Source organism: Leptidea sinapis, chromosome 38 (genome assembly GCF_905404315.1).
Source record: "Leptidea sinapis chromosome 38, ilLepSina1.1, whole genome shotgun sequence".
NCBI lineage: Eukaryota > Metazoa > Arthropoda > Insecta > Lepidoptera > Pieridae > Leptidea > Leptidea sinapis.
In genome coordinates, this window is record NC_066302.1 from 4,650,693 (window position 1) to 4,677,115 (window position 26,423).

General features: G+C 38.6%; 1 protein-coding gene across 1 annotated transcript; it reads right to left on the reverse strand.

Moving 5' to 3' along the window:
* Positions 1-692: 692 nt before the first annotated feature.
* Positions 693-26,007, reverse strand: LOC126975854 (transient receptor potential-gamma protein-like). The gene is made up of 15 exons (XM_050823927.1): positions 25,878-26,007; positions 24,043-24,411; positions 23,340-23,870; positions 21,965-22,199; positions 20,550-20,687; positions 19,644-19,783; positions 18,611-18,857; positions 16,649-16,778; positions 15,907-16,102; positions 12,310-12,501; positions 10,897-10,938; positions 8,741-8,924; positions 8,310-8,658; positions 7,882-8,230; positions 693-5,871 (listed from the first exon to the last, which is right to left on the reverse strand). The coding sequence occupies exons 1-15, from the start codon at positions 25,986-25,988 to the stop codon at positions 5,653-5,655; spliced, it is 3,432 nt and encodes a 1,143-aa protein (XP_050679884.1). The 5' UTR covers positions 25,989-26,007; the 3' UTR covers positions 693-5,652.
* Between the last annotated feature and the right edge of the window lie 416 nt (positions 26,008-26,423).

The window sequence follows — 26,423 nt, forward strand, 5'->3', positions numbered from 1 at the left end:
TACTGACATCAGCGATCAGTCCACAGAGTACTTTTAATTATACTTGAAACCTCAGTCCGAATTCATTACGCACGCGTATGTTGAGAACATTCATCCGTGACAATGCCGTAGAACTATGGAGGGTAAAGGCAAGGAGAATCATTTATTATGTGTATAAGAAAGTGTCCGTAAAAATGCATTAAATTAGGGTGGCGCCACAGTAGTATCAGGGTATATCTTAAAAGAAGCGCCAAATAATATAAAATAATATTAATCTATTATTAATAATTATTAATTAATTATTTAAATAAATATAACCTATATTTACAACATTATTTTGTACCACGTTAGTTGTTGAAATTTTCGATAGTTAACTACTTTAGTCGACAATGATATTAAATTTTTAACTGGGCATACTTCGATTCGTTTACAATTGCTACGTGCCTAAACCAGCGCCATTGTGGAAGCTTTTTGAACTGATATTTACAGCATAAGCTGGACACTTTTTCAACTTTTCTTCCTAATGATGATTCGTTTATTACTACATACATTCGAAATCGCCGAAGACGATATTGGGTGCATGCATATGAAGAAATAATACCAACTGTTCGCAGCAGAAACTTTATTAGATGAAAGTGTATGCACTCATTATATAGAGTGAGTGAAATTAATTATACGTCGATTAGTTAATTGGGTAAGAAATAATACAACAGTGTGAGTGCAAATTTTATTAAATATCGCACTCTTATGTATAAAATATAATGTATAAATAAACAACAATTTTTACAAAATATAAATCGATTATGTGACGCGCATCGGTAGCGTCCGAGTCGCCGGTCGCTGCGACTCTCGACTCAGACGCATGCACGACACGACGAACAACTCAAACACGTAAAAGGCCTCCGGTGACGCTACATCGATAAACAATAACACTATCCAATAACAACACTACGTAAACAAAACTAGTGGTCAGTAGCACGCTCGTCTAGAAGTGATCACCTCCGCTTCGTAACGTGAGAAAGGTTACTTGAATGTTACTAAATCTACTTAAAGTGGGGGATAATATTTAATATAAATTGGTGACAGTGCTTAATGACCATCAGATGCTTGCCCCCTTCAAAATTTGATGAAGGAAGTAGAGGGAGAAGCAGGACTGTACTGGACGGGTGAAATAAAGCGGAACGATGGATAGTGAGATTTTTGTTTAAATTAAATAGACACAAATAATAATATAATGTGTAAAGTGATATGAAAATCAAATATATTATAACAATCTACAAGACAATGGCGTTTGAGTTTGTTTTTTGGTCTTTTCCTATTCTTTTTATTCATATGTAAAGACGATTCAAATTGAACTATTTTTATTTAAAACAGGATATGATATCAGTTATTGAAAGTCAAAAACTACCACCCATTCGAAAAGTATGCCTCAGACCTGAGAAGAACGCGTGCAAGAAACTCAGCGAGCTCTTTTTTTCATAAACATATTGTTACAATGTAATATCCCGTTATGTTTTTTATTATTTAATAGCCTGAGGACGGTCGCTCCATTCCCTACCTGCGGCACCATTAGTAAACTAATTTATGTTATAGTAACCTTTATCACATAAACGTTTTATACAATGATCATGATGGTTTTGGTACGGTCGAAAATTATTATTATTAAGTACCAGATTTTGAGCGATGGACAATGCAAAGTACCATCGAATATGGTTCGGTACCGAACCGCGTCCGATGGTTAGGTCGGACCAAATCCGACCATGTGTTTAGGCTATTATCGCAGTAGTAGGTACTTGTTATAGTGGTATATTTTGGGTATGTTCCGATATGCACTGCGAGCACTGCACAGTGCTATCATTGTAGTATCATTGTAGTAGTCTCATTGTATTCGTTCCGTTATGGACTGCCAGTATAGAGATATAAGAAACTGCCGCAGTACCCTAGGGAAATATATGACGTCATAAGTCGCCGGCATATTCTACTGTGAGCACTGGCGTTTTCGAGGTAAGGTACTCGCAGTACTTTGATCACGTGATCAGTCAAAACCATTCGAGTGCCTAACGTTATATAAACAATACCTACAGTTTAATTCCAAATATTTTTAATTTGACAATACTCCAACAACAGTTTTTTTAATGAACTAGAAAACTTTAATACACTCATTTGAATGCTACGTCAAAAAATGCGGCTGACAGTATACGGGATTGCGTTCCATTTTAAATAGTAACCAGTATAACTAACTATAAAGGAACGGCTTCACAGTATACTAAATTGACGTCACACTGTACAGTGGTCGCAGTGCATATCGGAACATACCCTATGTAATGTTAACAGAATGAAACCTTCCCTATTTTATTATTATAATTTCTTTTCTCTCTGATGAAACCATTGCATAGAGTCTAGTAGACATTACGCAGCTGATGTTTATTATCTAATAATTACTATTCCTTACAAAGAGAATTTAAACGTGAAACTACGTTCAATTCTTAACTTCAGTCATTAGAGTTTGCAAACATTGCCTAGTTATTTATTTGTTGATGTAACGTCGTCATAAATGTATTATTATTTTATTGAATAAACCAGTGTTCACGCTATTAAGCAGTAACAAGTTGATCACAAAAGACGAGCGTACAAAAGAACCTAATTTCCCATAATAGGTAAAAGGGTATAATAATATTATCCTAGGTTTGTAATATAGGACGACTCTATATGAAATCCGAGTCCATACAGTCGCAAAGATAATCATTACAGACTACTTAATAGTTCCTACTATTTAGCGCCATTCCATCTCGAGGACATGTAACAACAGCCGCAGATTTAAATTTTTTTTCATAAAAATGTTCACTAGTCGTAGCAGTAATATTCAAATGACAACTTGTCTAGTAGTTATTATAAACGAATTTATATATTTTTAATAGGTTCTTCCAGTTTGTATATGATTATCGAAATTGTGTTTTATTTTTGATTTGTCTATTTGCTTCATAATTTTTAATTAGATGTTTTAACTGTACATACATGCACAAAGTTGTTTTCAATGTCCTCTGATGGTAAATTGTCCTCGTGGTACAAGCCTTAAAATATAATTCTAATTTCTTAGTAATAGTACCTATCGATTGCTTCCGCTAGTCTTACAGTCCAGTCACATAAAGACAAGACCCTATACTGTAAAAATGTGGATTGAGGTCCACATTATAAAAGAATGCCTCACTTTCCTCAATTTAGGAATGGTTTTGAAAAAGACATTCAACCGTTAATTTTTTTTAACCTGTATTTTATACTAGGTGCGATTACATTTCCAACGATTCGAATATGCGCAATTAGAGTTGACATCATTGAAGCTCACAAGTGACACAAAAGATTCAGTGCTTCAGTGCGCGTCATTACCGCCAGGTCACCCCGCAACCCCCGCTCTGTCAAGCAGCGCACTACGAGCGCAAATCTGCAGTGCAAGAGTGGCCACGGGACCTTACCACCCACTCACTACACTCACCCTGATAAACCTTCGAATGGTGCGAAGCTAGTCGGTACCAACTCCGATGGATTGTGAGTAGAACCGATAAAAATAAATAAAATAATTGAAGCTGTTGGGAGCAAGTTCAGTATAGATAAACGAGGAAGTGGATTTGAAAGTAGATAATCTGTTTTGCATTCCACTATTTTTCTTGTTAGAATGGATCTTTTACGTTGGGCTACCATTTAGCAATTCGAAGTCCTGACAAAAAGCCTGACTTTTAAGTGATGAAAGTCCGGAACTTTTAGTTCTTGTAAAGATGGCTTACGTGATATTACTTAATGTGTAGTTTTATAACTATATTCCATCATATTAAAAATAAAATCCGGACTATAGTGTAGAAGTCAGGACATTAATCCGGACGGATGGTAACCATAAACTAAAGTGACTGGGCGCGTTAAGTTTCCTACAGTTTACTAAGCATGATGTGAAACTTTATTTTAGACGCTTTGCTTATTATATTTAAAATATTATGTATGACTCATTTAACTTGACTAGTTCTTAATCGCTTAATAAGATAACGTTTTATTTACCTTTTAGCCAAAACTACCCATACTGTCATATTATATTGTGCAATATGTACCTATAAACCTATGGACGCTATCTCAACATGAATATAAAATTGTTATATTAAAAAAACAATAAAATTCAATAATTATAATGTCTTAAAATGTATATGATGATATTTAGAATGCAAATATAAACAATATTAGGAATTAATCAAATGTACTAAACGTACTAAGTATAAATAATTTATTATTTTAAGTGATACCCTCACTTCTGCGTATAAATTAAATTTGTAACCAAAATTTATGAACCACCACCGGAGAGTTGAACAGGATTTACGATCCACGCCCACTCGGATGGCTCAGTTGGTAAGAGCCACAAGAGCGCTCGGACGGAACCCGAGAGGCGTGAGTCCGAATCCAGCATCGTTCATAAATTTTGATTGCAAATTTAATCTGTAGAACTATAAATACTTTTAATGAACTTATTATTATATTCTGCTAAGTTATATATTTACTTAAACTTAACTAATTAACACAGCAATAGGTATAAATAAATTCTTTAGTATGTATGTAAGTTCATGTTGTAGGTACCTAAGTAAGTTATGTTAGTAAGTGAATAATATTGTTGACTGAGGATGATTCGTAAATGTACACAAAATCCCTGTTTCATCTGGTTCGATCTTATGTACTATGTAAACAAGTAAATATTTTTCTGCGTGCATTAAAAGTTTATTATTAATGGAAAACTATTTGGAACACATTAAAAACAGTAATTATTTAGTTTGTTTTAGTTTAGTATTACTGTATGTATACCAAATATTGACGTTTTATCTATCTACGAACTTTTAAATTCAATACCTACTATTCAATAAAGTATTTTTATAATTTTATGTTGTTGTAAATATATAAAATTGTTAAATACTTAAGTTTTCATTTACTTAGCTACTTATACTTAATAAATAATTTTTATTTGCTTCTACTTAACTAATTGGTGTTCGATATTAATCTATTTAAATGAACATATCTACCAATGCAGTCTGCTTTTTTTAAATTAAGCAGAATATCTTCGTTGTTTAATATTATATTATAAAATAAACAATTATTAATAAATATATTCTCATAATTAATATAAATTAGGACCTCAGATTTGTGCTCAATAGGTATATGTATTTTTACCGAGCTCATTAATTCAATCTTTTGTGAAATGAAACGGTTTGTTATGAGTATTGTTAAAGGAGTAACTGTGAATGATAGAAGTATGTTCTACTTGTGAACTCTTAGCTAAAGTTATGTTTTATATTATAGGTACCGTTCTTCCTGGTCTGAGAATGATGTATTGAACATGTCACTTTATTAATTTTTCATGTTTATGTAACCGTTAGGTTACGTACATCAAATGTAACAATTTTGCTATGATAAAGTTTTAAATGTTAGAGTGGATTGTTTTGTTTGATTGTGTGTTGCGCGTGACTATGTGACGTGCCTACCATGTAGGCGCACTTCATAGCACACAGCGGGATTAAGATGTTCGTGACGTCGTCGTTCGCTTTTAAGTATAAAACTCTTTAAATATTTCACGTCGTATTTAACGCCTTTTCCGGTGAGAGTTCGGGAAGAAGAAAGATTGACGCGTCGACCATATTGTGTGTCACGTTAGAGCCAGCCCGCGGAGTGATGCGGCGCGTGACCATGGAGCGGCGTGACGCCGGCCAGACGTGCCAGCGCGGCGCAGCGGCCGCACGACGCTCCCTCCGCCACCTCCGCCCGCTCCACCTCCTCGCTGTGCTCCACCAGATCCGCTCCCTCCCGCAACCCGTTAATCTGTATTTGACACTCGGCTTGTGTCTCGTAGCCGCATTGACCGCACGTGTCCTGAAGTATAATACATTAATTATTAATACATCTATTTGAATTATGAATTATATATTATACAAGCTGACTCGGCAGACGTTGTTCTGTACATAATAAATAAATACTCTTTTTGTCAATAATATTTCATAACATAGGTATGCTTCTTGTTTTTACAATGATATTGTTTCACAGCAGAACTGTCAAACCGTGCGTCAAAAAAGGCATAAAGGCATTTATTTTCTCAAAATTGATTCCTTTAGAATTCTTTTTGATGTCATTTCTGATAAACAACTAGAAACAAATGGCGCTCTGAGAGAGAAGAAGCGACGCAAAAAGCTCTCCCAGCATTCTTTTTTTGCGCTCTTTTCAATAAAAATATACAATATTGTACAGTCATTTCTATCGCTATAAAATAATCACAATCTGGTCCCAGGCTGTCCGATCATTTAGATATTCAGCAGTGGAGCAAAAGGATTTACCATTTTTTTATAAAACATTTAAATTTATTTATAGATAATGCCTGAACAGTGGCTGGGACTTATTATAGAAGTGTATACATTTACCCTTAAAGCTATTATGTATCTTATGAAGCCTACTAGAAATAGATACGCTCAATCCCTTATTTCTAGTGAATAATGAAAATCACTATTAAGAGCAAAAAGGTGACGATTTTTGTGAACGTTAAATTTTCATAAATGTTCTGACAATGAACAGTCATAATATTTATTTATTTAAATTTTTAAACCAAGCTGATATATAGCACGAACAGCTCTCTTTTGCAGAGCAAACACTATATCAATGTCAGAGGCATGACCCCATAGTAAAATACCGTATGTCATAATGCTGTGAAAATAACTGAAGTACACGAATCTAGCGGTCGCAACATCCGTGTACTCTCTAATCTTTCTAACTGCATATGCAGTAGAGCTGATTCTATCTGCGATATATATGCTAGATGGGCAACATGTGGACCCCACTGAAGCTTTTTATCTAACGTCCACAAGTTCCAATTTCTGGTCATTTATAAGTACGTTGGTTTGTACCTCCGCTGTGTTTGGCGTAATGAACCGTAAACACTTTGTTTTTTTACTGTTTAAGTGCAGATTATTCGTCTCAAACCAACGCACTATCTTTGAGAGTGCATTGTTTACCTCGTCATCAATATCTGCACGTCGCTTCAGTTTAACAATAAGTGAAGTATCATCAGCAAACAATACAATCTCATGGCTATCATCTACCACAAACGGTAGATCGTTAATATATATAAGAAACAAGAAAGGACCGAGAATAGAACCCTGTGGAACACCTATTCCCACAGGTTTAGCCGAAGACCGTTTGCCATTTACTCAGGGATTTACTTAGGGCTTTATTATTCACTCCATGATGCTTTAGTTTTAGGAGTAAAGTTTCATGGTGGACGCAGTCAAATGCTTTGGACAAATCACAAAAAATGCCCAATACATCCTGTGACTCTTCCCAGGCGTCAAAGATGTGCTCAATGAGTCCTGAGAGTACCCGCATTAATTGTTGATAAGCCCCCAGTCAAACCAAATTGATTTTTGTGCATTAATTTACAAAAATGCATTTGTAGCTGTTGAAGAAAAAGTTTTTCAAAAATTTTACTAAAAACAGGCAGCACTGAAATAGGTCTGAAATTAGCAGGGTCAAAAGAACTGCCCGATTTAAACAAAGGCATAACTTTGCTGTATTTCTTTAGGTCAGGGAACACACCCTCATCTATGCATTGTGCTATAATGTCTACTATGTATTTTACTAATATTAGTCGAATGGCCCCATAGGTCTTTTATATTTTTTAGGTTAATTAATTTGAAGATTTTTATTATATCGCTGGAATCACTGGTACGTGTTTGTGTTTGTATTTGCATATGTTAAATTATGTATGTAATTAGTAAGCCTACTAAATAAATAAAGACTAATGGTTTATTCTTCGTAAACAGGGAATAAATTTTAAAATAGATCATTAAGAAGGTAAGCCAGCTAGAACATGGTTTTCACAAAGGGGCAGTGTACCTTGTTAGCGTCGTCGTCGAGGCTGGCCAGCAGCGGCTCCCGACTGCCGCCGCGGCCCGCCACGCTCTCCGTGGTGGTGGAGGGGGAGATGGTGGGGGGCAGCGGGGGCGGGGGGCGGTGCGCCGGCGGGGGCGGCGGCGGGACCCGCGCCGGCACCGAGCTGGCTCGCTGGAGCGCCTCCGCACCGCTGGCCGAGCGCCCGCTCTCCGCCTGGCGCCGAGAGGCCGAGAAGTTTTTCCGCTTTCTCTTTAGGGCTGCGAACGCTGTCAGCGGATGTAGAGGTCCACTGCGGGAGACTCGCTCCGGGCTGCGTTGTGAATCACTACCCGAATCCGACTGTTCGCTGCCGCTGTAAGTTATTGACAGAACATGTGCCTTAAAATGCCAATCCGAGATTATAGCAATATGAAGGTGGCAGTGGCGCGTACCTCGGAGTTTGCCGCGGGTGGTCGCACACGGAGTCCTCGGAGCGCGAGCGGCCGATGAGGCGTGACACGCGCGCGGCGCGGGCGGCGTCGATGATGGTGCCCCAGCGGCGCTTGTGCTTGCGGGGCGCCGCGCCCGCGTCCGACAGGCTGGACTGCGAGGCCCGCAGGCGCCCGCCCAGCAGCGCCGACAGTGAGGCGTGGTGCGCCGCGCCCGGCCCGTGCGCGCCGTGCTCGTGGTGCAGCGACGCCAGGAACTCGTCCACGGGCGCCAGCGACCCGCCCGCGCTGATGTTGAAGCCCTTCATGAGGCGCCGCTCCTTTTGACGATTCTTTTTACCGCCTCCACCTCCTGAAACAACTGGCCTCATTAGTCATAGTAATTTATGGAGATAGCTTATTATAGATATAAAGTATTGTCGTGGTGCGTGTACCTGGTGCCCCCGCGTTGGCGGTGGACGTGTTCATGCCGGAGTTCCGCAGGATCTCCACCAGCTCGCAGCGGAAGGCGCTCACGTCCTGCTTGATCTCGTTGACGTCGTCCTCGGTAACGCCCCCGCTCTCCGCGCGCCGTTGTTGTACCGTCACGTAGCGCCGCACCAGGTTGCGCATGATGGCCTGCAGACACCAACAAGGCACCGTCAACCAATGTTAAGCAGCAAATGTTTACTCTCTCACATTAACATTTAGCTAGCAAGCCATAACAGGATGATTTTAGAAGTTGATTGAGTTCCATAAAATAGGATGCAACCTGTAGAAGTTATTCTCATTATACTGAAAAAATCAATACCCAAGTAACAATCATGTAAAAACAATTTTATAAAGTCTAACTAGCTGACTCGGCAAAAGTATCACAATATAAATTAATATAAAATTGCAATAAAAATATTTTGGGGTATATAAATAGATTACGGCCTACTCTCAGATCTCCAAAATATACATATAAAATTTAATAAAAATTCGGCGTTTCGGAGGAGTATGGCAACTAACATTGTGACACGATAATTTTATATAGAAGATTATAATAAGTGTCACTTGACAAACATTTAACTAATTGTAGTTAAATACGTAAGTATCCATTCCTACTCTGTGCTTGTAGGTATTGCTTTTTTCCATTAAAAAATTTTTCGGAATATTTATCTTGCATCTCCTTGCGTAAATCTAAAAATATTTTTTCCGAAATTGTGAACGTGGATTTTAAACAGTGGCGACGAGTTTCTTATCAATATTCCGAAGTTGTTTTAGTTGTTCATTTAGTAGGGAAGTTCTTTTTTATATAAGAGGGGGCAAACGGGCAAGAGGCTAACGGGATGGGGAGAGGTGAGGCAACCGCCCATGGACATCCGCAACAACAGGTGTGTCAAGAAATGCGTTGCCGGCCTTTAAGGTAAGTATGCTTTTTTCTTGAAGGTAAGCTAAGTCATATCTGTTCGAGAAAACCGCAGCCGGTAATTGATTTTACAAAGTGGCTGTGCACGAAATGCGCGGTTGTGGAATGCCAGACGTCTACGTGGTGAGGGTGGTACTTTGCACGTAATGTCCGGTGGTGGGATTCGGCCGCTGTAATAAACCCGAACAGCTCCTCTGATATGCACTCCCCATGATAAATGCGGTAGAAGATGCAGAGAGAACCCACATCTCTACGCAATGCCAAAGAATCAAGCCGATCGGAGATGGCTTGATCGTCGATGATTCGAACCGCTCTTCGTTGTATGCGGTCAAATGGAAGAAGCTGGAACTGGGGAGCACCCGCCCAGAGGTGAGAACTGTACTCCATGTGAGGCCGAATTTGCGCCTTATAAAGTTGCAGGCGGTGGCTTTTAGTGAAGTACTGTCTCGCCTTACTGAGTACAACAAAGCTTTATAGAGGCCAGTTTGGCCTTCTCTTCCAAGTGACCACGGAACTGAACGTCGCTCAATATATCGACTCCCAAGTATGCCAATGCAGGCTGTGGCAGTTAGAGGAGTGATCTCGAATCGAGGGGATACGACAAAGGGAGACTTTTTAGTGGTGAACGCACAAACTTGTGTCTTCTTGGGGTTGAATTGCACAAAATTTTGTCGGCCCCTTTCCGAGACTTCAGACACAAGTTTGTTCCAGTTCTCGTCGACGCTATCCCGGGACATGTTGGCACGGCCGGTGTAGGAAGCATACCCTGTGCTGTCGTCTGTATAGCAATGAATACTCCTGATTTGCAGCATATCATTGATATGCAGAAGAAACAGTGTAGGGGATAGCACGCAGCCTTGCGGAACACCAGCGTTTATGGGTTTTAAGTCGGAGCATGCATCGTTGATAACAACCTTGATGATCCGATTGGCCAAAAAGCTAGCGACCCATTTGCACAACTTCTCAGGAAGCCCATAGGATGGCAATTTCGCTATAAGCGCTTTATGCCACCCCCAAGTTGTTTAATTTCTGATTTTAATGATTATTGACTGTAAGTTAGAAATCATGCGTATCAAAACTAAAATACTATATATCCTTAGTAACTTAATTTTGATACAGGTTTGGTTGTCAGCTTAACAAAATGCATTAGAAAAAGTTCAGTTGACCTCAAACGAAAATTTAAGTTTGATACCTTCTTACCTGGTAACGGAAGTCTCTTTCATTGGCCTGTTTTGCTTTCCTCTGAAAAAATAACAACATTATCTAACTGTTAGGTATACATAAATACTAAATGTATTTTTTATGAAATTAACGCAGGGATGAGTCTAAGGCTCAGATCTATAGAGCGTACTCAGACTTTGCTCAGACTTTACTTACGTAAAACTTAGCTGAGTGTAAGCTTAGTATAATCTTTGATTTCGTTTTTATTGTCATTTGACAGCTGAAATTATACTGAGCTTCAGTTAAGACAGCCGAATACAATTAACGCAGGGATGAGTCTAAGGCTCAGATTTATAGAGCGTACTCAGACTTTGCTCAGACTTTACTTACGTAAAACTTAGCTGAGTGTAAGCTTAGTATAATCTTTGATTTCGTTTTTATTGTCATTTGACAGCTGAAATTATACTGAGCTTCAGTTAAGACAGCCGAATACAATTAACGCAGGGATGAGTCTAAGGCTCAGATTTATAGAGCGTACTCAGACTTTGCTCAGACTTTACTTACGTAAAACTTAGCTGAGTGTAAGCTTAGTATAATCTTTGATTTCGTTTTTATTGTCATTTGACAGCTGAAATTATACTGAGCTTCAGTTAAGACAGCCGAATACAATTAACGCAGGGATGAGTCTAAGGCTCAGATTTATAGAGCGTACTCAGACTTTGCTCAGACTTTACTTACGTAAAACTTAGCTGAGTGTAAGCTTAGTATAATCTTTGATTTCGTTTTTATTGTCATTTGACAGCTGAAATTATACTGAGCTTCAGTTAAGACAGCCGAATACAAAAGTCAAATACTCGTTTTATCACACTCAGCTAACTTTTACGTAAGTAAAGTCTGATTAAGTATAAGTACTCTTTATAAATCTCAGCCTTACAATTCTTACGACATGCATACAGAATACGTGCCAATCAATTTATTAAAAAAAAATTACATTAATGAATCAATATAGTAACAAATAAACGTCTTTCTCGTGTCTAGTAGCGCAATAAGTTTTATTCTGGAAAACAGTAACCAGGCGAGCCTGGTGTTCATTTTCAATGTAGCGCCTCTGAGGACTTATAAGCTCAAAATTTTGCGCAGCTGCTAGGCGATTCAGCTCGTCAGTATAGGATGCAAAAAGGAACGCATCCTATCCCAATCTGCTGACTTGTAGTGCCAAACGCGGCGGGTCGCACTGACTAGTGGTCTGCGACGCTGCCGATGGATTGGCACAACACACCTGACCTGGCGTCGACAGAGACCGGGATGTATCAGCAGAACAACTAATATGGACGGCATGTTCTATCCACTTCCGAGACCCGTATTGGTAACTCAAGATATTAAATATAAGTAGCCCAATAATTACACTAGCTACATGGTGGTATGGTAATGACAATGTTGTAAATGTGTTACCCGGATGGTACGCATGTGCTCCCGCTTGGCGCGCGCGTGGCCACACATCCGTCGCTGCAGCCAGCGCCAAGCGTACAGAGCCGACTTGGGCGAGGGAATTACGTTGAATGGCGGAGGAGCCGTGCCGCCCTCCTCGAAGTAGCTGATCCACAGCTTGCTGCGTGCGAATTTCCACTCCACGTCCGCCCGTTCCTGAAAGAATGCCAAAGGAATCGGCATGAAGTTGGCTTGACGATAGGCCGAGGCTTTTAGGCCGGGTCGAGATATAGCCTAAGAATGCTTGAGAAAGCTAGTGAAAAACACAAAAGAGTGAAGTGAAACATAGCCGTTATCCTCGTACAGATAAAAAAAGTCGAACGTCATCTTGAGAATCAACTATAGTGCGCGAGCGACCTGTTCCCACTATGAACGTTCCATCGAATGAGCATTTCTCCGAAGTAGGTTTGGATAAAATTAAATACATGTATATATAATAATAGAGATTTAGGTGTGAAATACTTATAAATTCTTGCTATAGAAGTTATATCGACAGAGTAGAAGCTAGTATACAGTCAAACACTAAATTATAGACCTACCTGAAGCATCGACGTAATAAAAAGTGTGAATTTCCTGCATCTATGGTGTACAATAATCAAACTTTTACGGATGGTGTTAGTATATGCGATCAATATGTGAATCATTTCTCCAGTGTATATAGCATGTTTGTTTCAAATGTTTCATCCTCTTTTGACCAGATATTAGACAAGTACAATAAGTTCTCGGCGTTGATATAGTAAATAGGTGATAGTATTCCTCAATTTAAAAAGAAGCTAACGGACCATTTTCAATCACAATATAGTGACGAAATAGTTTAGTACATTGCCTATCCCAACATTTTCTTTGGTTGTCTGGAAACCGATCACAGATCTCAACGAGAGCTGCCAATTGAAACATAAAAGTACATTGTAGCTTCTCCAAGTCAAAAGATATAACGGTAATTATGTGACGCAGCATAAAAAGGTACGAGATACATCGGTCTCATAATTCTGTGAATTATGAGAACGGTGTAAAGTCTTTAAGCACTGTAGAAATATGAAATCCATATTTGTGCTATGTTTAGGTGCTCGTAAAATTTTCGTTGATTCGAGTGGTGTAACTAAACTGGATGTAGATCAGTAGATGATAGATATTATGTTGCGGCAACACCAAACTGTACCTCCGACATAATTTTTATTACTTGTCTGGATTTTTTCATACTATTAAAGCAAAATAAAATTTGTATTACCTTCAAAACTTTATTTGACTGAGTAATAGTACATAGTACCTACATCAGAGGAAGAATGTTAGAAGCCCTAACAAGGGTGTCATTAATTGTAGGGGAGAATTTTTCTTTTCTGCCTGCATATTTGTATGAAATTATGATGAAAGTACCTGTTTTTGGTTCAGTTGCCATACCAATACAAAAATGAACAATTTGAGAGGGTATACCTAGGTAGAAAGTGGATCTTTACTATAAGTACTAAATTTGTCATAATCAAATCGTGCTATTTCATAATTTACATACCTACGTTTTATAACCTAAATTGTATTTTGCTTTAATAATAAGTAAGGTATGTAAACCAACGTATTCCGTGGACTAAACGTTTTAAAATATTCAATATTTTGCATAATAAGCAATATATTTTGCACTGCATAAATTGTTTTAGTAAAGTGCTAACTACTTAGTGAAAGTATGAATAATGTATTGTCTAGACTCTTAGACAATACATTATTCATGCAAACTATTGAGAAATTTATACTATTATTATCCTTTTGTGTTAACTCCATACAGGTAATATTAATAATTACAAAAGTAATCTTCACGAAGCAATAATATTGAACTCAAATAGTTAAAAAAATCTAATTTCGTAGGTAAAGCATTTTCAAGGGTCAATTGTCATTTTGGTAAGTCGTTTCTAGGATTACATGACATTATTGCAAATTAAAAAAGATGGATTTGGATCTAAGTATGGTAGCTTCATTCTTTATGTCCATTGCTTTTGCGTTGTTTGCATCTCAAATGTTTTTTACTTCACTTGTCTTACGACAACCTCAGTCACATGCTATGCTATGCTTGTATGATATTTATCGTAATATATACAAGTGTATTGAAATTTATAACAATATTTCATTTCCGCTCAGGTCGCATATGCGAGCCAGTGGTCTGACATAGGTAATAACTAATAACTCCTCAATGACATCCCAAACTAATGCAGGATTCAGGAATACGCTCGCCTATGAGGCGTTGACTGATAAGTACCTACTTCAATCAATTTAAACAAATTGATTTGTTTTGCACAAAGCACGCAGCATGTAATAAGTTGGTCTCGGATAGACTTCTTGAAAAGTATTCACGATTGTTACATGATTGTTGTGTCTATCATATATGTCAATTAAGGCACTGATCGAGATGCGATAATTAAAGTGTTTTAAATTAAATTAAATTCTATAAGTTTTCCTTTGGTACCTATTATCTAAATATGACTTATTTTATCCGATTTAAATGCATCAAAAAAACATGTTATAAAACACGAAACATTCACTGGGCTATCACAATTGAGTTGTTACACTTATAAAAAAGGGCGAGAGTGGCGATTTCAGTCCATCTTCGTAGTTCCTACCCGTCCTTGTTGACATAAACTCAAAACTGTAAGCTGAGTATGTAAGTTGCAAAATAACACTAGTGAAATGTTTCTCCTATAAACCATTTTAAGTATTAAGGTGAGACCATAATTATGTACCATTTCGATACAGACCACTTTTCTGTCATGTGTCATCAACAGTGTGATATTTTTTAAATCACAATAAGGGACGAGACGAGCAAGACGTTCAGCTGATGGTAATTGATACGAAATGCCCATTGCAGTGCCGCTCAAGATTCATGAAAAACCCAAAAAATCAGAGCGGCACTATACTTGCGCTTGTCAAAGTCAAAGTTCTTTATTTGCCAGAAACATTCACAAGTAAAGTTGTTACAAATTTAGGAGCAGGCACATGTTTCGTCTTGACAGACATGGAAATATTTTTGTGGTTTCACTTCACAATATTATAAACCTAACACAATCAGTAATTACAGCTACATTTAATATAATCAACGTAAAGCCTACTAAAAGACCCTACAATACACATTTACAATAATAAATGAATCGTCACCTTGAGACATAAGATATTAAGTCTCATTTTCCCAGTAATTTCACTACGGCGCCCTTCAGACCGAAACACAATAATGCTTACACATTACTACTTCACGGCAGAATTAGGCACCGTTGTGGTACCCATAGTCTAGCTGGCATCCTCTGCAAAGGAGCCTCCTGGTAAATGTCCCAAGTTGCCTCTCATGACCCATCTTCAATCCTCGGCTTCCCTATTATTTTTATGCCCCGGGGAAGCACAGGGTGAGACATGTCTTCTGTCTGATTCCGAAATAAATGTGCGAGCGTAACGAGTTCGTAGCACGCTACAGATATCCAACTCTCAAGCGATTTGAAACCAATAACTTTTATATTTGAAGCTGCACATGTTTACAATGGATTATATTCATAAATAAAATAAGGTTGTAGAGCACATTTGCTTACATACCGATATAAGTTGATATGAATGGTTCATCATAGCGATCAGTAGATTAAGCAGCACGATCACGTTAATGACAGCATACGTTCCAAACATCAGCATGCCCCAGAAGCGAGTGAAGATCTTGATGCCCTCCAGCTCAAAGGAATCCAGATCAACCAGGCCAAAAGCTGCCCAGAAGAGAGTTTGCATTGTCTCGAACAAACTGTAGAATTTAATTTATTTTATCATTATTATTAATATTGATTGAGCGTAGCATATAATTCTAATAACTATATCTATGTAGTACCTATATTTTATTTGCCCTCGGCAAAGTCTGTATATTTTCCTAATTAAAAATAATAAAAGTCAACTCTTATATCTAATCTCAATATCACTACATATAATAAAATAAAGACCTCCACCACGTCTGTCTGTTCGCGCTTAACTCAAAAACTACTGCACCGATTTTTTAATTTATTAGTTTCCGAACGGGTGGTAGTGTAAGAAGTGGCATCAAAAATAATTTTAAAGGAATCAATTTTGAGAAAATGAATATAAAATAGGGAGTTGTGGAAAAAGATGGAAGTGGCATATACCCGGATGGGATCAAGATTATAATTTAAGTAATAACATTAGTTTAAGGTATATTTTTTAGTTACTAACACATTGAAATATGTCATCTATAACTCTTGAATAAATATGCTTATTATTATTATGTTCTAACTGTGGTAATGTGTTACTTAGCAAATATTATAAGTATTATAGTTACTTAGCAAATCTTCTCCAGACAACGCAGGCGTCGGGATCTGGCAAGGTGCCATTGGCAGGATTTAGTGCGTTGTTCGTAGGACACTTCTTCTTCTCCATGTCCGCGTAATACCAGAGTAGCTGGTTCAACCCTGGATAAAATTTAATTAAAAATGTTTGATATCAAATTGTCTAAAAATATTGTTATTTTAAAGTGTTAACCCTCACTTCTGGGATTAAAAATATTAATAAAATTTGTAACCAAAATTTATGAACGATGCGGGACTCGAACCCGCGACCTCTCGGGTTCCATCCGAGCGTTCCTTCCAACTGAGCCAACCGTTCGAGTACGTAGTGTCGTAAATTTTAGTTTATCTTGACTCGGTTCAATTCAGTCCTGAAATGCTCGTGGAATGAATGTCTTCGCTCTAGGTCATCCTTTCCAAACAATCCCATCCAGCATTGGGAACCTAGAGAGTAAAAACCACTCCAACATCTTCTTCTGAATAACAAGTATTTTTATTCCACATCAGTCTCTAATATGACTCACTGTCAATGGCATGTAAATGACTGCATTATGTGTAATGTCTGATATCATCTATATATGTATATAAAAATGAATTGCTGTTCGTTAGTCTCGCTAAAACTCGAGAACGGCTGGACCGATTTGGCTTATTTTGGTCTTGAATTATTTGTGGAAGTCCAGGGAAGGTTTAAAAGGTGAATAAATAGGAAAATGCTGCTAAATTAAATAAAAACAACAAATTTGTTTTTCCTTTGATGTGTCCATACATAATTTCTATGAGAGAATTTATTGACGCACGGTTTGACAGTTCTGCTGTGAAACAATTTCATTACGACAGCAGGGTGCATATTTTACGAAGTAATTTTTGATGTTATGATATATTATTGACAAATTCATATAAAAACAATATTTTATTTATTATATATACAGAACAACGTCTGTCGGGTCAGCTAGTGAATGATAAAAATCAATTTGAATGTACGACTACAAAACAAGTAAAATAATTGAATTTTTTCATTAATGTGATTTGAATTGTGGTGGCTGAATGATCCTCTCACCGGGAAATCTGCTTAATGTTTTATATTTCTTATATTTTCTTTATTTTTTAAAATTAAAGTTATTATATATTTTTTTATTTATAAAAGCTAATAAAATGCTCGCATAAAGCCTTTATTTTATTCACAGTTTGTGTGGATTGATGTATGTATTGTATTGTACTACTCAATAACTATAACTATCTTTTTACTTATTAATTTACATTTTTTTGACTTACTCGTGTAAGACATTCAATAATTTACGTTTGAGTATTTATATTGTATCACTTTGCATATATTGAAATTGAAATGATTTGTAAATTTAATTGAAAATAAGAACTAGTAATACCATTCTGTTTTGAAAAGAGCAAACCTTAGAGTTACTTGCTCGTTCTTCTCTAAGAAAATCTGCCTTCCGAATGAGCTGTATGAAAAATGACATATTTCAAGTATAATGCTATTTACCTACGATTGGGGCAGACAGTTATTCAAATAGAATAAAAACATCCATAACAGTAAACAGTCAGCCACGTTTGGCATTAGATCCTCAGTATTTTGAATATCAGTTCACTAGCTAACGCACACACACATCAAAATTAGTCTTACATAATCGGGCTGTCAGGTGGTCTAAACGCTAATATATTCTTAGTCTATGGTTTAAGTATAGCAACTCCCGTGCTATTCATCTGGTGCTGTCAATCAAATCAAATCAAATAAAACAATTTATTAAAAGTAGGTATTTCAAGATACACTTTTACACGTCAAATAATTGCAATAATAATTTTAGAACATTAGAAAATTTAAATAATATGAATATAAAATGTAATAAAATATAGGAATGTCATTCATTTCAAATTAAATTAAAATTTCATTAATAAGGAAACTAAGGACATAATAAATAAATATTTAATACAAAAACACCTACCACAGGAGAAAGCAAAGATAACAAGAATATCCAGAACGAAGAACTTCAGGATATCGAGCACCATCCGGCTGAGTGAGACCTGCAGCGGGCCCAGGTGAGGGTTCACGCTGAAGATGTAAACCAGCTTGAGGCTGCTGAAGATGTTGGCAGCGGAGAACAGCCCTTCTGATAGCAGCATCGGATCCCACGCGTCCCACTTTTCTCTCGGTTGATTCCATTGAAGACCTAACGCCATTTCTCTACGCACCTTTGAAAAATGTAAGATTATGTAATCTTTATGTAATTGCCATTTATCATTATAAATCATTAAATTAATTAATTCGTACAAAGTACAACCAGGAACAAACATAAACTTGTAATTGGCACTACTCAGCTTAGGCGAATTAGTATGTCTTTTGTGGAGCAATGTAATATGATTTTACAACAAGATCCCAGAAAATGTTCAAAACAAATGTATTGCTAACTTTAAAAAATCGACGTTTATGTGGTAAAGGTTACTATATTTCTCAATTATTGGAAATGGAGCCACCGGCATCGGCTATTTAAATTAGAAATTTGATTGTATCCAAAATTTATTTAATAAAATCTCTTTGAGTTTCTTGCGTCCTTTCTTCTCAGATATGCGGCATTCATTTCCATATAGGAAGTAGTTTTTGAGTTTCAATAAGTGCATATTTAATGACACAGCTGAACATCCATACCAGAGACAGACTAAATTACTTTCACATTAAATAAAAATATATATGTAACTTGTAAAAGGTAAATATAGTATTAATACAGGAAATAGCAGCTATTACATAAAATAATAAAATGGATTTCTGTATTATAGGAGACAGCTTTTAAGCTTTGTAAGAATGTAATTTAAGTCTATGTACCTGTTGGAGAACCATAATAAATAAAAATAGATAAATGACGTAAAGACAGTATTAAGATTACCAGCAACTGACCGAGAAAAGTGACAAGCGTGATTTTATGACAATTATATATTGCCATGGTAGTGCAGGGGATGAAATGTAATTTTTGTTGGAGATACCTGAAAATGCGAGACGAGGCGTAAGGCGACGGTCGCGACGTACAGTGAGTTGGTCACGAAGTCAATCACGTTCCACATGTCGTGCACGTACTCCCGCAGACCCATGTCCCACAGCTGCTTCACCTCGCTCCATATCAAACCTGATCAACACAACCTCTCACTCTCATCACATGGATTGAGCTATAGTTCCACAACTTCATGCGCGACCGTTCCACGGGGTGACAGACGGTGGCGGGGAGGGGGTGGTAAAGATGTCAGCGGGTAGCGGGTGGTGTTGCGGGGAAGGGGAACGCGTGAGACTGCCGTAACCCGCTACCCGCTGACATCGTTACTGTCACCCCATGGAAAGGTCGCGCTAAGGAGCTGTCGTTATTCAAGTTTGAATGACAAGCTGCGAAAAAAATGGATGTATTTTATCCAGGTGTAAGATTAAAGCCTTATAGTAGCATCAAATTTCATTCAGCAATTTGTAGCTAAGGCGATCTATAGAACGTACTACGACTTTGCTCAGACTTTTCTTACGTAAGTAACTTACTGAGCTGAGTGTAGGCTCAACAGAATCTTTGAAATCCTTTTTATAGTCATTTGAGAGCTCAAATTATGGTGAGCTTAGACAGCCCAATGCAAAAGTTAACGTTTCATTACACTCGGCTAAGTTTTAGATCTCAGCCTAAAATGGGTAGTATGGGTATGGGTAATGGCTATATCTTGTAACTTGGACCACCGCCTTAAAAACCGGAAAGCAGCAATGAGCAAATTCGCCTCTCACTCACTGATTTTATGTTCTCATGTAAGTGACAACAGTCTTAATGAGAAATTTAAGTTCTTTAAACCGCTTTAAGCTCAAAAGTCATACAAAATATTACAATATTTTTTGAAAAAAGATAGTGTAAGGGAACTACTCACCGCTAACCCACGAGAGTATGAGCCACTCGACCAGAGTCGGCGGAGACCCTCTGCGGGATACTGGCGTGTCCTGCTTCGTGTCCCAGAAAATACCACCGGCTGCGGTCTCAATACGTTGAGAGGCCAGTATTAACAAAACTGCAAAATAAAAGTTATTTGAAAACAATCCGAAACTATGGGTTAAGTTTAAGTTATCTATACTAATATATAAAGCTGCAGTGTTTGTTTGTTTGAACGCGCTAATCTCTGGTACTACTGGTCCGATTTGAATGATTCTTTCAGTGTTGGGTAGTTTCAAAATTAGGGATCCGTAATAAAATTGCTATATTGTAACACAAGGTGAAAAATCGAAAACCTATTTTTGCGTGCGCTGCAAAAACTATTGACAATAGAACAAAATGATGTACAGGCTATAATATAGGCAATATTTTATTACTTATAAAACTATCGCGTGAATTATACTTTATATGGCAAAACAACGATTGCCGGGTCAGCTAGTTATATATATTTACTATGCTTTGATTTGTTCCTTTAATTAAGGGTAAGGTAAAATCATATCCAAGAAATTATGCTGTCTAAGGTTAATTCAAACGAAGAAATAAACTAGCTATTATTGGAGCGAATGGAAATGACTCATATTTGGAATTTACTTATTCAGTTCCGTTGAAACGTTATATTGGTATCGAATATATTTCTTTAATAATTTTTCAAATACACATAGTCTCAAATAAGTGAATTTCATAATGGTAACACGGAACAAACATTAAGCATATTGCTCGGCAAACGGCCGTTTTCAATAACGTATCTCTAGTTACGGATACATTGCTGTCACCGTTTAATGACAAGATTTTATCTATCCATAGTTATGTCTAATATAGTTATAGTCCAATGCCGATTTATGTCGAAATGTAAGTACCTAAGCGTGAAAGGATAGATTTGTCTATCTCTAGTAACTTATACTAAAATACCTAGATAGGTTACTGAAAACGGCCGTAAGTCGTGTTAGTAATCTTTTGTGGGCGATATTTATGCTTTTATGTACATGATTCCAGAAAATGTTCAAAACAAATGAATTACGAAATTCAAAAGAATTGTTAAAAAGGCGTTTATGTAGTAAAGGTTCCTATTACATAAATGACTTTCTTTATGATTGGGCATGGAGCGACCGCCGTCGGGCTATTTAAATTATAAATTTGATTGTATCGAAATTTTCAAATCAATAAAGCTGTGGAATGAGCTTCCTTGTGCCGTGTTTTCGGGACGATACAACATGGGTACCTTCAAAAAATGCGCGTACACCTTTCTTAAAGTCTTGCAACGCTCCTGTGAATCCTCTGGTGATCACTTAACACCAGGTGACCCGTACGCCCGTTAGTCCTACTTTTCTTACAGGTATTTTTTTACTACTGACTTACATAAAAACATGAAATAACTCGCCGAATGGCACAAAAACTTTATGAAGGGTTTTCGTAACATCCGACCCGCTGTCGAGTGCGGCGCAGCGATATATGCCAGCGAGTAGAGCGGGAACATGACTCCGATCCGCACCATCTCCACCGCTTGCAGCAGCATGTTCTTCCGACGGAAGCCGGGCACGCTCTCGTACCAGATGGACGCCAGCAGCTGCTGCACGTTTGGATGTGCCACAAACTGGTGGCACACAAATTGACGCTTCAGACTCGAAACTCAAACGTGCCCTGTGCTTCCCTGGGGCATAAAATGAACAGGGAAGTTCCAGGCCTAAGGGTGTCGTAAGGGGCGACTAACTATTTACCAGTGGGAGGCTCTATTGAACAGGATGCCGGCTAGATTATGGATAGCACAACGGGGACCATTTCTGCCGTGAAGCAGTAATGTGTAAGCATTATTGTGTTTCGGTCTGAAGGGTGCCGTAGCTAGTGAATTTACTGGGCAAATGAGACTTAATATCTTATGCCTCAAGGTGCCGATCGCAATTGTAGTGCCGCACAGAATTTTAAGGGTTTTTCAATAATCCTGAGCTGCACTGCATTATAACGGGCAGAACGTATCAATTACCATCGGCTGAACGTTCTACTCGTCTCGTCCCTTATTGTCATAAAAAAAACCTCACCAACCGTTATCAAGCGTTGCCCATAATAAAAATCTTGTGAATCAGTCACCAGGAACTCTTTTCAATTAACTTTTATTAATTTCGATCAAAACAGAATAATTTAATTTATGAGTGCAGTTTTTAAGGTTTCACTTTTTTAGGTTGAACCCTTTCTGTTTAAAAATCAGTGCACTTATAATATAGCCATCGGCGTAGTTCCGTCAAAATGAAAGTCCATTTCAGAGATTAGGCGTAACAAACGGATGACAGGTAAAAAAATCAACATTGGTTTTCCTTATTATTCAACCATTAAATTTTGCAAATACGTAAGGGTACAGAAGAAGCGCGATACCAATTGTTGGTTGGCTCGAGATTATAACCAACGACGGCGAGAAATATCAATCGAAAGCGAAAGAGTGAAAACAGCGAGGCGAATGAAAGAGAAGACAACTTTATCTGTCATTTTTGCGCCATTCTTATTTTGTATTTTAAAGTGTCGGTGAATAGATAGAGCCATAGACTCTTACCAATATAGTTTCAGTCTAAGTTGTATGTACAGTTATTTCTACGCTTTATATATTGGCAGGTAAGAGCCGGTCAAATAAGGTCACCTGACACATGAGTGCCTGCCTCATTAGTCCTCCGCTGTTCCTTTCAAAAATGTGGACAAGATGCATTCAGAAGCTAGTAAATATTAAAAATAATAATGTGGCAAATACCTTCTTCTGACGTAATTTAATGGCAAGTTTGAGTCGTGACAGTCTCATTCTCTCGGGCGCGCCGGGCTCGATCAGCGGCGCCTGCGGTGATCCCTTCTCGTGGTTTAGAAGCACCTGCAGCTCATGCGAGGTGCGCGTGTGGTCCAGTAGAGCCGTCGCGAACTCCTGGCACTGCACTCGTAACTCTTGATATTCTGCTCTGAATTCGTGTTCCAAAGCGGATAGACGCCGCAATTCCCACGACAGTTCAAACGCTGAGAGTATCGGATCTTTAGAAGATAACGCTATTAGTGACGGAGATGCCAATGCTCTGTAGGCATTTATTCTTGACCGTGAATGCCGTAATGAGTCTTCTCGGCGCGAGCGAACGCATTCGTCACAACCACACCGAACGTCGTGCGGAACTGGCAGAGATGCGCCACGGTCCAGGAGTAGCTTGATGATTTCGTAGCTGTCGCGGTGAGCCGCCAGTATTAGCGGGGTGATGTCCGATGTGAACGTTGCAGTCTCTGGGGGTAGGGCCTCCCAACTCTAGGAAAAAAATTGTTGTCTGCATGGTTTTGTTGTTGTACAATTTATTTTAATAATTAACAAGAATACAAATTGTTATTAGTGCCAAAACTATCCATCAACAGAATTTAATTCCAGGATACGGTAAATTATTAAAAAATAAAAATATTTTTAATTAACTAGAAGAACGTACGTGTAGTTCACCAGGCTTTCGCGTTCTCTCCTCGTGGTCAAGAAGCGCTTCGACAGCTTCGACGAACTCTTCGGATATAGCGTGTAGAAGCGCATCACGAGTTTCAACACCAAACTCTAGCAAAAGCTCGACCATCTCCAGGTTTTCGTTGTCGATAGCCATCAGCAGCGCACTGCGGCCCAGCGGGTCAACGCAGTCCACGTTCACGTGGCCGGTATCTCGCGCTCGCTGCAACACCCGCCGTGTACCCGCCACGTCTCCCCGCTCCACTCCCAACAAATACTTCTTCTCCTCTAGAGACAGCACCGCCATCTCCTGATGTGGGCGGACCACATTTTCCTCTTCTGTCATGCCATGTATGCTGTGACGCTGATAGGGAAGTAAATCAGACCGAATTACAAGTTTGTGTCATGATTAGAATATTATTGAGTCTTCATATATCTACATCATTATAGACACTCGATGTTACAGTCTGTCTATTTATAACACTGGATGGGTTTAATAAACATTTGTCGGTAATGAAGTGGCGTGAGCTTATTTTTCATTATTTATATTACAAAAATAGCCGCATTCCGGCCTTATGCTGCCAGTCGATACTTAAACGTTTCCAACAAATGTGTATCAAGCAAATTTACTTAAACGACATCATGGCCCGTTATTGTTCTTTAATAACAAGATGTTGGAGCGATAAAAATGAAATGGGTCAGATGTTAAGGGTGGAGTGACACAGGGCGGTTGTGAAAGGTGTCGGCTGTCAAGCGGCGAGTGTGAGTCAAGTGTATCGACACTCATTATGTAAATGGGACGTGCGTCGCCCGCCCGCACTCGGACCGCTCCCCGCTGTCTCAACATCGCCCGCTGCTAATGCGAACACCCGCGTGACGACATTGACATGATCGCACGGGGATTATGAATTATAGTTTCCTTGAATTGTCTTCGAAATAGCCTATTCTTATAAATTACATAATCTACGAGTATTATGATAGAATTTTTATTTGTGCCGTAATTTATATGCGATGCGGGATTCGAACTTCTAGAGTTAGTCCAACGGTTGTACCACAACACTGTCCTATTACACACCATACCAAGATTTACGTACGTGGTGCATAATATAAGACGGTTATCTTAGGCTAACCCAAACCCACCTTAAGGGCGCCCGAGGCTCTGGTGTCGCTAGTCCATAAATATTAGCACAGATAAAATATGATATTTGGATGTAACCAGATGTGGAGTACATCAACTACTTATAAAAATCGTTTTGAGTTTAAACGAAACATTGTCAAGATTTCGATACGAGTTACACTCAGTTAGGAAACGGGATCCCTAGGGAATAGCAATGTTTTAACATGTATTACCTGAATACTTCTGTAATGGCCGTCACGTTCCGGAACGTGTTGGTTAGACTCCCACGGCCAATGACCAATAAACCAATGACATGATCAAGGTTGCAAAAGTACGCAAGCTGGTCATTGAGCAAACTTTGGGAGAAGCGGATGTGTAACGGTACTTAAATGTTTTTGGTTGCCATAGTTAAGGATGAGATCAAAGAGATAAACTTTGGAATTCTTATTATTCAGATATAAACTTTGTTTAGATTGCATCAAATAGTTTCGGATGTGGAATCCGTTGAAACACATTACGTATAGCGGCAAATAGTGAATGAACATCGTTCAAACCAGTATAAATACGTTAAAGTTATGGTAGGAACAAGTACGAAACAATTTATCAAATTTTGTGGTTGCTTTCCTGAACCTGGCAGGTACGTGTCTGCCGAGTGCGCAGCGGATCCAGGCCAGGATGTTTACGTGAGGGCGCTCGTGGGCACGCGTCGTTACCTTGACCTTGTTGTCGAGCGGGCGCGGCTCCTGCGCCAGCAGCGAGCCCATCTCCACGCGGCAGGTGGAGGGACGCCGGTCACTGCCTCCCGCGCCGCTGCCCGCCGACATCTCGGAGCCGCCGCTCTCTGCGCACACAAGCCCTCACTGACAACACTGCCCGAGCGCAGTGCCCACCTCGCGACTCTCGCACATGCACCGAGGCCGGATATAATTAGCACGCATGCGCACCGCTCGACGCCAGCTAACGGACCACTACTCACCCGCGCCGTCGCCGCGCCCGCCATCGCGCGACCGCTCGCTGAACTGCAACAAGCAATCAGTTAAGAACGCGCTCAACAAGGAAGATCTGTATAGGATCAAGACAGTTTTCTGGCAACAATTCTGCTGGCAAAGCTGCGTATGTTTCAGTTGTGTCATTCACTGTCATAAAATATTCAGTCTTGTTTTGCGGGTTTCCACTTTCAACAGATGCAACGCTCAACAATAATAATTTACTATACATGTACCTGTAATTTACGTTTTAATTAAGCGCTTTTGCTGTTC

Bases quoted from the DNA above. Each gene is read 5' to 3' on its own strand.
- LOC126975854 (XM_050823927.1), bottom strand. From the start codon at position 25,988: ATGTCGGCGGGCAGCGGCGCGGGAGGCAGTGACCGGCGTCCCTCCACC. The intron at 20,688-21,964 runs GTAAGTCAGTAG...TTTATTTTGCAG, and splicing joins GAGTTATTTCATGTTTTTAT to TTTTGTTAATACTGGCCTCT. The intron at 12,502-15,906 runs GTATGTAAGCAA...GCATTCTTTCAG, and splicing joins ATTCATATCAACTTATATCG to GAACGGGCGGACGTGGAGTG.